Source organism: Neovison vison, chromosome 11 (assembly GCF_020171115.1).
Source record: "Neovison vison isolate M4711 chromosome 11, ASM_NN_V1, whole genome shotgun sequence".
In the NCBI taxonomy this organism is placed as follows: domain Eukaryota; kingdom Metazoa; phylum Chordata; class Mammalia; order Carnivora; family Mustelidae; genus Neogale; species Neogale vison.
In genome coordinates, this window is record NC_058101.1 from 179,821,447 (window position 1) to 179,834,874 (window position 13,428).

A 13,428-nucleotide genomic window follows, 5' to 3' on the forward strand; every position below is an offset into this window, starting at 1 on the left:
CCAGATCTCCTGAAGCTGATTCTTCCTTAATCCCTATCTAGCAGGTGACTGTCTATTTCCCCTAGGCAGCAAATTACTCTCTAACGTAGTCTAGTCCTGATCACTCTTCCTTGCATATTTTGTTTGGGTTTGCATAGTTCCAAAATATATGATGCTATTTATACCCCTGTGCCTTTACACTTTCTATTCCCTTTGACTGGAATACCTTTTACTCATGTTCAGTTTTTAAGTCAATTGTCCCTTCCTCTTGGAAGCCCTCCCTGAGCCTTTACACAGGGCCCATCCCTTTGCTCCTGGTTAGTACCTGTGTATCTGTCACCGCATGTATCACGGAGCAATTATCATCGGTGATTTGAGTAACTGGGTTTGCTTTGGGGGTTTCAGCTATTGTGGTATAAGGTGGCTCTAGTTTTCCTAGTGCAAGCTGACCCCTGAATGATACAGCTGAACACAGTTGAAAATGAGCATATAATTTTTGACTCTCCCCAAACTTCACAGCCTACAGTTGACTGGAAGCCTTACCAAGAACATACATAGTTAATTGATGGATATTTTGTATGTTACATGTATTCCATACTATACGCTTATGGTAAAGTAAGTTAGAGCAAAGAACATGTTCAGAAAATCGTAAGAGGAAATACATTGACAGCGCTGTACTGTACTGAAAAAACTCATGGAAGTGGACATCAGCGTTCAAACCTTTGTTGTTCAAGGGTCAGCTGTAATTGCTAATGCTTGTGCTTACTAGAACTGCCCAGGGTAACAGGGTCCCTTGAAAACTTCTCAGTTTGATACTATATTTTAAAAGTTAATTAAACAGAGGAAACCTAAAAACTATGTTAAAAATTTAATCTTCCATCTGATTCAAAATTCCACCCTGACCCCTGGTACCCATGCACACAGCACACAAGACCACACATGCATGCACACACACACACACACACCCGGGGCTCTAGAGCAGGCCACCTGCTCCTTCCTGTCTTCCCACACCAGGAGCTCATCCCCATGGCACTGCAAGAGAGAGCAGGGATAGGAAAGCACACCACCTCCTTACGTAACTACCTGTGACAGGGTGATGATATTTTCTCAGGTGACTTACAAGTCTTAAGAGAATCCTTACCAGATTCAGTAGATAGGTGGGGATGCCAAAAGTCACCTGGGACAGAGGATGCTGGTGATGGGACAGCAAACAGTTGCTGTGAAGCATCTGTAGTTTCTGCGGGTCTTGGTTACTTTCGCCAACTGGCCCCCATCTGGCAGCATCTTGACTCTGCTCTCTGACTTCTTTGCCTCACATTGCACTGCCCCTGGCAAACCTGTTTTCAACCTCACTTACTCTCTCTGGCTTGGGTCCATCTTCTCTACCCCTTGGAAGGATGGGGACTTGGGAATAATGGAAGTGTTCTTTGCTCCTCCCTCCTTGGTTTTAGCATCACGGGACAAGTCAACAAGCTTATAAACAATGAGAAAATCAAATATCACTGTCCAGTTCTCCTGCAGATGGCCCAAGTTTAATAAGGAATTCTCTTGAGCCTATTCTCTTTGACATTGGAGAGAGCAGAGGCAGCCACTTTTGATGACTGATCTCCTCCAAAATAGGACTTATTTTCTCTCTTCTTCTATCAATAGGGAGGGAGAGGACCTGGTCTGTGAGCGGTCTGGGGAGCAGTAGTGCCCATGCTGATGAAATGAAGCTTCTTAGAAGGTTTGGCAGGGAGGTGGGAAAATCAGCCTTTGGCATAATAGTTTGAAAATCTCTGAAATTAGAATGTGGGGGCACTTCTCTCTCTCTGGTGGTCTCTTTTTATAAATATGCTCTGGGCTTTGTCAATTTTCAGAATACAGAAAAGGCCACTGTACCCCCAAACATCATTCTGATATATATATACAACCTGAGTCCTTCTACCATCCCCTCCACCAGAAATAAACTCCTTATAGAAGGGATATTTTATCCTGCTTTATGGTACTGGGCAGATTTGGGGCTTAATAGTCATAGACTATACTGAGCTCTAATATTAATTGGGAAAATTTTTCCAGAAGTCAGCAACAGTTTTGCAGTGCTGAAGGGGCAGTGTTTTTTGCCTGAGCTGGGGGATGGCTTGAGACGGACCCTAGCAGGTAGGTCTCCCAAGCTGGAGAAAGCCAACAGAGATACAAATCAACCCAGAAGCTTTTAGCCAGGTTTTCTCCCTGGTGGCAATGTCCTGAGAAGTCACCTGGTGGCAGGTGGAACCAGGGTTCACTACCTTGTGAGAAATCCGAGCTCTGGGAGGCCCCAGGAAAGTGAATGTGGTTTCCTATTTTTCTGTGACATGGGGTTTTAGATTGACCTCAAATGTCTTTCACAGAAGACTAGTCATCATTAAAATTTCATTTTTACAGGAATGGCCATCCATAGCCAGATTTTCTTCTTACTCTTCTAGAAACGAGATCAGCCTAAGTGTGTTTCTGAGGGTTTATATGTTTTGCTAGGCCTGAGTCACAAAGACGTACGTCATGTGCATGTCTGTGTGCATGCGTGCTGGTCTTGTCCCTGTGGAGGGACAGCGACAGGAAGCCATATTTCACAGGAACAGCCTCCACCACACTGTTTTCGTGGTGAGCCATTCCTGGGAAAGAAATTCTCTTCAGTTCCCAGGGTGACTTTTTGTGTCTTCCTGGTCTCGTGTTTGGTCTTACCTCATGGTTTGCTGTTAAAACTCTTTCTCCATCAAGGCACCGTAAAAACAGCTCATGCTTCCTAACACCACCACATCTGTTTTCCCGCTCTTCACCCCAAGAAGTACCCACTGACTCAGACCATTCAGAAGCAAAACAAAACCAGAGAGAAAAAGTGGTTGAAATACGCCATCTGGGCCAAGCCCAGATTCAAAACTATGTGTCTTTTTGTAAATTTTTCAATAAGGTTACTTATATTTCCAGTTCCAGTTTTGGCATTTGGTCAGGGATAGCCACATGACAGTGTAATTGGAAAAGGAAATGAGTGTTTGCCTTTGGTTTCATTTTATTGCTTATTGGAAGAAAGCTCCATATAATAATTTTCTGGTCCAGTTCTCTACTCTCTGACTATGGGGTAGGGAGGCGTGCAAGACCTGTGGGAAGGGTAGAGGGAAGGCTGTGTTGCATCCACATCTTTTCTTATTGTAATCCATGTGAGAAGAGTCTCTGAAATGAGACTTTAATTCCCTTGCCGAGATACCTGCATTTTATAAAAGTTTATCAAAACCCGGTCAGAAAGGATGAGAAGAATTTGACCCCAAAAGCTCCTGTCGAAATGTACCAAGAACAACCTCAGATTCTTTCAAATTGAAGTTTGGGAAAAGAGAGGGGCTTTCTGAGAATGATCAGTACTGGGCTCCTGCCCTCCAAAGGGGGCCGATAGGAAAGGAGGTCACCTCTGACTTTGAGCTAGCTGACCAAATGCTCCTGTTCTGGGAGGAGCGCCAGGGCTTCCCTAGCAAATACTTCTGGCAGCCCCAATTTCCTGCTCTTGCCTTTCTGTGAGGCTACTCGAGTTCCCATTCCTGGGATACCACTAAGTGTTCTTTCATTTGTGAATGACTCAGTGGGTGAAACCTAACTCGTCGTCCAATCTGTGCCCTGGCCTGGCTACACTTGGAAGGAAACTGCTTAAGATAATGACTTAAAAGCAGGGAAAGATACCTGCATTCAGCCACTCTTATGCTATGTAGATTATGGAAAATGTATCCTGGAGCTGAATATTGAGGTAGTTACTGCCCTTATGCCTTTCTTTGCCTGGCTAATTTCTACTGATGTTTTAGACTCAGGTCAAGTGACATCTTCTGGAAAGCACTCTTCTCTACATCCTGTCTGTGTGTCTATGCTTGGACTGGATTAAGGCCATTTTGTATTTTTCCATGGTTTTCCATGAGATTCCCTATTGCAGTGTGGTTCCACATTGAATTGCAAAGTGATCCTGGCCTTCCACAATCTGGGGCCCTCCCCATCTGTTTCATGGTTTATTTCCATCATTAGGTGTAAGCCTTGTCTCTCCCCAAGTGTGCTTTACTGGACTCATGGATGACATACCTAACTGTGCCTTAAGGTAGGGACTGGGATGAAGCACTGAAATGCCTTCTAAGCCAGATCATCTTGCTTTGGTGCCTCATCTGGCTACAGCCCAAGTCGAGCTTACTAACTTTTCTTGCTGTCAATTTTCAAATCTATAAAAATTAAGATAATCATTATTGTTTACCATGTGGGCTCAATGTGAAGATGAAAGAATATACTGTAGGTAGAATGCTTTGTCAAATATAAGTGTAGCAAGGAAGAAAAGAATACTTATTTTATCACATTTTAGATTTTTGTATCCCTGTGTACCACACAATCCCACCATATCCCTATAAGGTAGAGGACACATCTGGGTCACAAAGAGTTTTATGAACTTCCCTAAAGTCACATGGAGGAAGCAGTGAAGCTTAGATCTGAACCCAGGGCTTCTGATGTCTGAGCTCACACTCTTAGCCACTGCGTTTAGATGTTTCCTAACATCATGTCCCCTGAGAGTCATCACTTTGGTGGGACTTGTTTCCAGCCTCTGTGCCCTCAGTTCTATGATGTAACAATGCAATTGTCCTAATGTACTTCTAAGAAAAACTCAACTTGGTCCTGTCTTTCTGCCTTGCTTAATTCTCATGCTCAGAGAGAGCGATTCCAGAGGATGCCCCATTCTAGGGGCTGAGAGTTGGAACATGAAGTCAGAAAGTGGTTTCTGTAAAGGCTCTGACATCAGGGAGAGATGGCATCCTTTAGTGTGTGAGCACTGCCATTGCGGTCAGTTAGCCTGAAGTCAAATCCCAGCTCCGCCAGGAGAGTAACATGCCCTTCAAAGCAGCTTTGCTGCTTGGAACCTTCATGTTTTTAGATTTTTTTTTTCTCCTTTCTAAAATTGCTACAATATCCTCTTCTGTTGACACAATGGAAGACTAAATGAGTCAAATGCATGCGAGAGCACTTTGCAAGTTACACAGAAATGGAGGTAATTATTACTTTTCCAAGAATGCAAAGTCCTCATCCAGCAAAACATTTAATACACATATCTGTCCAAAAAGCCAACAGAGATCATCTCCTCAGCATTATGGACAACCAGAGGTCCAGACCGCTGCACAAGGTTGGGAGAGATTCATTAAAATCATAGCTTAAGTCTGAAAGTGTAGACAGAGCAGGGACACTGAGGAAGAGTGACATCATTCCATTTAATGGGAAGTACAGAGTGTCCTCCTGAAGACTTCCCAGCAATAGAAGCCAGGCCTTCCAAGAGGGCCAGGGTGCATAAATTCACACAATGAACACCCTCACTGAAAACCTACCCAGATTTCAAAATACAGCCCTAGGAACCTATTTGAATACAGGGGGTTATTTTAAGTCTGTGATTCATTCCACACAGCCCTGTCTCTGGGAATCTGCTACTGAATTTGGATCAATGATTTCAAGTGACAGTTCCACTAACTCATCAACAGCTATCCCAGAGATGTCACTCAGAAAAAAGCAACAGAAAGGTTCCATCAATAGGAAAAGGAATGGACTTTAAAGAGGCTGTTTTCAAGATCTGACTGTAATTTGGGTGTGGAAGTGACGGAAAGTCAGAGGTTAAAGAGATGGAACTGTGCTGTTCCAGGTCTACAGATGGTAGAAAAAAACAGGCCTTCTTCTGAGCACAAGTTCAGCAGGACAGAAGGACACCATAAGATGACAATGGGTTTTTAAGTGATGTCCCAAAGGCAAGGTGACACTAAACAGTGCTACATTAATGGCCTTCTGATTAACCCCAGGATGAAAAGCTGCAGAACTTAGATCTGAGCAACCTCCTGTTAGGGATGGAAAAAAAAAAAAAAAAATCACCAAGCTTAAGAAAAGTAGCGGCAGAAAGGCATATGCTATTTTTAGTAGTTAGCTATTTTTAGTAGTTTGGAGCATTTTGAAATGAAGATTTTCAAGAACGCTAAATGAGCAGTAGCCTGCGACTGGTCATTTTCTTAAGAGCTAGGAACATCTGGGAAGGTTTGAGCAGCAGGAAAACAAGAAAAGAAATGCAGGGCTCCTGCAACTGTATCTTATCCTCCAATGAGTAGACAGGAAAATGCCCACCTCACAGAGCTGAAGTCCTTGAAGAACCGTTCCTGTTGCTGTCCACCTTCCTGGACAACAGTAATAAACTCATGTCTTAGATACGGATAGATAAACCAGACAGGTTAGCACAGAACTTACAAAGCTCGTGGTGGTCCAGGAGGCGACTGCATCAGGCCAAACCTGTCTTTCAAGGTCTGTGGACTCTGGCATGTCTTTCATATATTTCTCCTCCTCCTTTTGTAATTGCAGGACAGCTTGAGTGATGTTTCCCACATAAGTCCTATTTATTGAGGTGGAAGACACTGGGTTTGAGAGGAAAGAGCTGAACGTAGGCCCAGTGGATGGATTATAAGGAAGGAAGCTGGAGGCTGGAGCAAAGGTTTGCAAGAGGCTGTGATTGGAGCAGGCTGACTGGATTCAGCCTCGTTCTTGATTTTTGTAGGATGACCTTTTCAGCAGCATATGTAGAATGGACCCTGACCTAAATTTTAAACAGGTATGGCTTCTCATAGAAGTCAACTGAAGGGATAAAAAAGAGGTGACCTTTATCTAGGAAACTCCATTTTTAGGTCTGCTTAAGTGAGATGCTGAGTAAACTCCAAACCCTTCTGCGTCTTGGTTGCCTCTACTTGTACATGGAGGTGTTCAGACCCTAGCGTGCCTTCAGGTGTAGAGGTGAGGGATCTAGTTCTCCAGGACTGAAAGGAACAGCAAGAGAGCCAGCCACACCACGACCTACTCGTGCGCCCTCTGAGCACCTTGCCAACAGCCAGCTAGCAGAGACTTTTCCATTCCTTCCAAGCTCTCTCGAGCAGAAAGTTAAAACCACTGGGCACCAACAAATCCTTTCATGGAGATAGCTATCAGAATCTGTTCAAACCATCTGTTTCTCTGGCTCTTTTTCCTTCCAGTGTTTTTCCTTCACGTGTTCCCTGCTCACAACAAAAAAAATCTAGCCTCAAAGAACCAAGATGTTAAGACTGAAAATGCCAGAGGTACACATCCAGTTGATGAGAGAAATTGCTTTCTAAAGAGGAGCCGGGTTTTATCTTGTGTGCAGGAAAGCGACATTTCCACAAATATTATACTTGTGGTAAGAAAATAACCAACTACTTTCATTAAAGACTCCGCGACAAGATTTGTATATGTAATTGAATTTAATGCTACTGAAATGTGTCAGACCTGGAAGCTACTGCAGCGTAGAAGGTGTTTTTCCACGGAGGGAAGATTACCTGAGAAATCCTCTCTCAGCCTACAGCAGGTCTTGTGCTGACCTGAGGAGGTCACAGGTTGGTCATTCTCAGCATTTGCATAATGCCTAGCACCGAAAAGCGCCTGCTGGGATGATTTTTTTTTTTTTTTTTTTCTTTTGAGAGAAAAATTAGGTGAGGCAATCAGTATGGAGGGGACCTGCTAAGGACTTGCCTACTGAGTCATGGTTGTTTGTTGTCTGCAGTCAAGAGGTCAGTGACCTAGATGAGCTACTGAAAATTGCAGAGCTAGCTCTGTGTGTTTTCATTTTAGCCTACACTTTTGCAACTGGTATTTCCCTCTGTTTAGTCAAGTAACGCACAGATCTTAGTTGTACACCTCCACGCCAAATTATCTCAAAAACCTCAGGTTTTCTGCAGAAGCTCCATTCTGTATTTAAGATGTCATCAATATGCCACCCTTCTCTGTCTCTCACCTAGGTTCACCTTGGTTGATGGACATGTAGATCTCCCAAGAGTTCTCTTCTGGGATGGCGCCGTGTGGTATGAGTAGACTCACTCCTAAAACAGAAAAAGCCCAGAGGTTATTCACCGATTTTTCCAATAGTCGTGAAACCCCTCAGCTGAGCACCTTACACACACACACACACACACACACACACACACACACCCCTCACAGCAATGTATGAAACCCTGATCTTTGCAAAGTTTATAAAGTCTAAGAACTAATGGAGAAAACATTGTTTCCCAACAGTGACATAAAGAGGAGCATGTTACTCGACTGTGTACTCAAATTCAAAATACTTAGAGTCTTCTTGGCACTTTCTAATTCTCTTAAATGACTGGACGTCCTGAGACCAGACACCATCAAACCTGTCTGAGAATATAAGAGTTTATCCAACTGTATTGCTGTAGCTCATCCCTCTCCAGTCATTTCCAGAAAAGGCGTCTGAGATGGTGGGTGAGCCTTCTAATGCTTTGCTCAGGCCTGGTATGAAATTGTCTTATAAATTATGCATCTCAAAGTAAGTTTAAAGAGGTGCTGTATTTTTTCAAGAAAACTGGAGGGAAAAAAAAAGCAGGGATGAATTTAGGGACGTTATAGGACCAAACACCAGCTATATGACAACCTGTATTTGCTGGGGAAGAAAAGATGATGAACGTTAAAGGTGGCATAACCATATTCATGTCAAATCAGAGAAAAATCAGTAGCCTAACTTCAGCAAGATCCTGTAACGCAGGAGAGGGAAGGCCCAGGAAGGCATATCACTCTGTGTGTGCAACGTCCTCTCTTTCCTCTTGTCTACTGCGAAGTAAATATTTCACTTTGGCCAAGAGAGAAGAATCTAGAGAGGGCAGAGATTCTTTTTAATGTAGTTTCTTGTTTATAAAAGAGATGAAATAGAGACACAGTAAGACCTTTGCAAAATAAAATCTCAGGGCATCCTCCAAGTCTTTGAATAATGCAGTTCCCACCTTTCCCCCCTTTCATTAGTGCTAATGTAATTGCACAGAAAGCTTTTCAGGTTGCCGGTGGTAATTTACATCTCGAGATGGCAGGCTTTTCTGATATCCTTCAGTGTGCCTGTTAGCTGCTGTGGAATCAAGGAATCCAAGACTCATTGCAAAACACGTTATTTGTGATGCACATTTATGAGCATTAGTCAGTAACATGCTAGTTATCATCAGTATCTTTCACCAGCACTAAGAACGAGGCACATTTAAATCTTGCTTACAGCTTTTCAGCAAGAGTATCCATTTATATTCTGGACTTTAATGTCAATGGAACTGTAATTGCCATACTTAGGGGCCTCTGATCAGGCTCCTCCTTTCATTTCCTGTTCTTTTTTAAATGTAATTGCCAAATGAAGTGGACTCCAGGACATCCTTCCCTGCTGTGGAGCAGAAGGTGTGATACACAGGATATTCACTGGGTGTGGGTGTCAAGCTGAACGCACACCCTACACACTCTGTATTCTCTGTCTGACACAGTACTTCTTCTCTGTTGCCTCTCTTTTAGACACTCTAGGCCCTTAGGACAACAGAGATCTTCAGTCCAAATTCTTTAGATATAGAAGCAAATGTGGCATCATCAAACAATGAAAGAATAACTTTGTCGTGCTCCCATTTTTCTTTTTCTATTTTTTTCCTTTTTGTAGGTATATTTCACAGGCAATAAATTGTACCCATTTTAAGAGTACAAAATGATGAGTTTCTCATATATACTCTCTTAATCGCCACCATAGTCAAGATACAGAAAAGTTCACCACAGAGTTGCCTGGTGCCCTGTATCGTCCTTTCTTCGATTGCCAACAAAAATGATCACTTTTCACTTTCTGACATGTTGATTAGTGTGTCTTTTGTAAACTCGCAAATAAATCCTACAGTGTGTTTAAAATAAAAAAAGCATATTATATCAATTACATGTTGCACAATGCCTGGCACACAGTAGGCACTCAAAAACAAAAACCAAATCCTGAATAAATGAAGGTATAGGATTAGAAATTATTTAAAAAAAAAAAAAAAAAAAAGCCAGATGCTGAGACGTGTTCTCTTCTCTAGATCATCCGTGTCTGACAGGCGACTCCCACATCGAATCAGAATAAATATGCATGTGGCCATTTAAGATAGGGCTGTTTGTAGAACGGATCCTATCTCATTCCTTTCAAGTCAGCTTAATTCCCTGTGTTCAGATTGAAACATTATTTCATAATACTCCTAAATACGACCTGAATCTACAGGATCATTAGAGCTTTAAATGATTTCCTCTTTCCTTCAGTCAGAAATTTCACAATTCTCTTTCAAACATACTTCCCTCCTCCCACTAAAATAAGCATATTGTAAACAGAGATGGGACAAAACCACGGAGGCAGGGTCATGGTGGGTGGTAATGTGGGCGGGCAGCAAGTTATAGCTTATGAAGGAGGAAAGGCGGAGTGGGGAATCTTTATGCGTGTGGTCCCCTTAAGAAGAGTCCGTTTTCAATATGTCACTCACCAGTTATCTCTGATTAAAGAAACATACTCTCCCCCAAACTCCACCTGCTACCCTGACAGCCTTTTATTTGGTATGATAACAGAACCACCTGTCTGAGTTTCTTGCTTCATATTTTGCATAATAAATGACTACTACAGCATGGGGACCATCCCATCCTCTTTGAAAAATCGTTGCCAGGCATCATACAATAATTCGGGATGGATGGCATTAGAACAATTTAATTGCTGTGCCTTGCTTCTTTACACTTTAGCCCCCTAGGGCATATTTCGCATTTATGTTCTGCAAATAACATGGCATATGTTTCAATTCCCCACACTTATTTTTCCTCAAACTCATTCCCAGTGAACAGCTTCAATCTTGTCCAGGACTTCTTATTAGAAGCTTTGAAAATGCCCTTTCACAGAAGAGGTGTTTGGGAACCAGACAATGCTATCAAAACTTTGCGTTTGCAATGCAAGTACTTCTCAAGTCAAAAGGGAAGAAAAAGAAAAATCTGTGTCATGGTTTCATCTCACTATTTTTGATGAACGTTGAACAGAGCCAGTGAACGGGTTGATCCTGGCCTGCCTTCCACATGTATGTAAACACACAAAGACAGGAAGGGAGAGGAGGAGTGTGGGCCAATTTATTCTGGGAGCTTGTGAAGTGCCACACACTGGGTTAAGAAGGGAAGGGAAGACAAAAATGCAACTTCCCAGGATTTTTATGAATATATCCTGTTCTTAGGAGTGGTTTGTGTCATTTTCTTCTCCCAGAGCCCATACTTCCAGTTTATAGATTCTTACAAGAAGGGTACTTGGTAAGCATGGCTGACCAACTTATTCTGCATTGAGTCTCCTGACGGCCAATTAGGACCAGGGAGGATTACGTCCCATGTTGACATTCATGCATATTTAAACGAAGATTCTTAACGATGTCCTAAAACGTGGACTAGGGAAGATTTCGAGAATTGAAAGTTCAGAAACCAAAATCATGATGAGTAGGGTTTGCATTTAAGGGCAATTTTTAAGGAATCAGCTGAGGGAGGAGAACAAGACAGCATTTCTCAACTTGAACCTAAGTGCAGTGTCAACTCAGTAAGCTACTGTAGGGTCGGTTAGCTGGAATGGGAGCTTCAGAGTAGTCCTATGGCAGATTTCATTTTAGAGGATAAAATCATTGATTTGAAGAGGGTGGTTAGCTATACCTCAGAGTGGGCTGTCAAGGCCCTGATGGTCTTGATTCAATGCTCTCTGGTTGTTTTGTCACACTTACAGAGAGAGTGCACTCTTTCCTCTCAGTGGCCAACCAGTGATGATTCAGAGCACTACCTAATTCTTGTTGCTTAGAAATCAGAGGAGAGTATGCCCTCTTCGGCCACTCAGTTAGGTCTTAGATGACATCTCTGAAGACTAATCCATTGACAGGATGTCATTTTAAAAGTTACTTGGCCTACAGAGTAGAGAGCCCAGATATGAACCCTCAACTCTATGGCCAAATGATCTTCAACAAAGCAGGAAAAATATCTAGTGGGGAAAAAGTCTCTTAGATAAATAGTGCTGGGAAAATTGGACAGCTACATATAGAAGAATGAAACCTGACCGTTCTCTTACACCATACACAAAGATAAACTCAAAATGGATGAAAGACCTCAACGTGAGTCAGAAGTCCATCAAAATCCTAGAGGAGAACATGGGCAGTAACCTCTTCAACATCAACCACAGCAATTTTTTTCAAGACGTGTTTCCCAAGGAAATGAAAGCAGAAATGAGCTTTTAGGACTTCATCAAGATCAAAAGCCTCTGCACAGCAAAGGAAACAGTCAACAATATAAAGAGGCAACCCACAGAATGGGAGAAGATATTTGCAAATGACACTATAGACAAAAGACTGATACCCAAGATCTATAAAGAACTCCTCAAACTCAACACACACAAAACAGATAATCACATCAAAAAATGGGCAGAAGCCATGAATAGACACTTCTCCAAAGAAGACATACAAATGGTTAACAGATATATGAAAAAACGTTCATCATCATTAGCCATCAGGGAAATTCAAATCAAAACCACATTGAAATACCACCTTACACCAGTTAGAATGGCCAAAATTAACAAGACCGTAAACAACAAGTGGTGGAGAGGATATGGAGAAAGGGGAACCCTCTTACACTGTTGGTGGGAATGCAAGTTGGTGCAGTCACTTTGGAAAACAGTGTGGAGATTCCTTAAGAAATTAAAAATCTACCCTATGACCCTGCAATTGCGCTATTTACCTCAAAGATACAGATTGAGTGAAAAGAAGGGCCATCTGTACCCCAGTGTTTATAGCAGCAATGTCCACAAGAGCCAAACTGTGGAAAGAACCAAGATGCCCTTCAACGGACGAATAGATAAAGACAATACGGTCCATATACACGATGGAGTATTACGCCTCCATCAGAAAGGATGAATTCCCAACTTTTGTATCAACATGGATGGGACTAGAGGAGATTATGCTGAGTGAAATAAGTCAAGCAGAGAGAGTCAATTATCATATGGCTTCACTTACTTATGGAACACAAGGAATAACATGGAGGACATTAGGAGAGGGAAAGGAAAAGTGAATTGGGGTAAATCAGAGGGGGAGAGGAACCATGGAAGACTGTGGACTCTGAGAAACAAACTCAAGGTTTTGGAGGGGAGAGGGTGGGGGCATGGGTGAGACTGGTGGTGGGGATTAAGGAGGGAGCATGGAGCACTGGGTGTGGTACATGAACAATGAATCTTGGAAACTAAAAAAAAAAATTAAAAAACAAAAGCTTTTTGGTCTATATACCTAAAGTATCCTTGTCAAAACATTAAGAAAACCCTCCTTCTAACCAAAAGGAGGAAAAAAATTCCTAAGAACTAATTGTATGCACGATTTAGCCTTGGACCTGAAGTTTGTATTCAAAAGAGCGACTCGGTAATGAACCTTCATCACTGATCCTTGTAAAGTAACATGATAGCAAGGTCTGTGGACACTCAACCATGTTTATTAGATCAGTTATGGAGGAAGTTCGACTCCCAGTGTCCTTCTGCTAAATTATCTACTAGTGTATAAACCATGTTTGGCTATAAAACATGGTATTTCTCATTCCTGTCAAGGAATGTCCTCAGTGCTGCCTGAT

The 13,428-nt window shown here is 42.3% G+C and overlaps 1 protein-coding gene across 2 annotated transcripts in view; it reads right to left on the reverse strand.

Annotated features, from left to right (window-relative positions):
• Positions 1–13,428, reverse strand: part of UNC5D (unc-5 netrin receptor D) — a 233,451-nt gene that overhangs the window by 51,219 nt on the left and 168,804 nt on the right. For both annotated transcript variants that reach the window (XM_044225400.1, XM_044225401.1), the window contains one exon: positions 7,778–7,862. In XM_044225400.1, the coding sequence (XP_044081335.1) occupies positions 7,778–7,862 (85 nt within the window). The remainder of the gene's footprint in view (positions 1–7,777; positions 7,863–13,428) is intronic.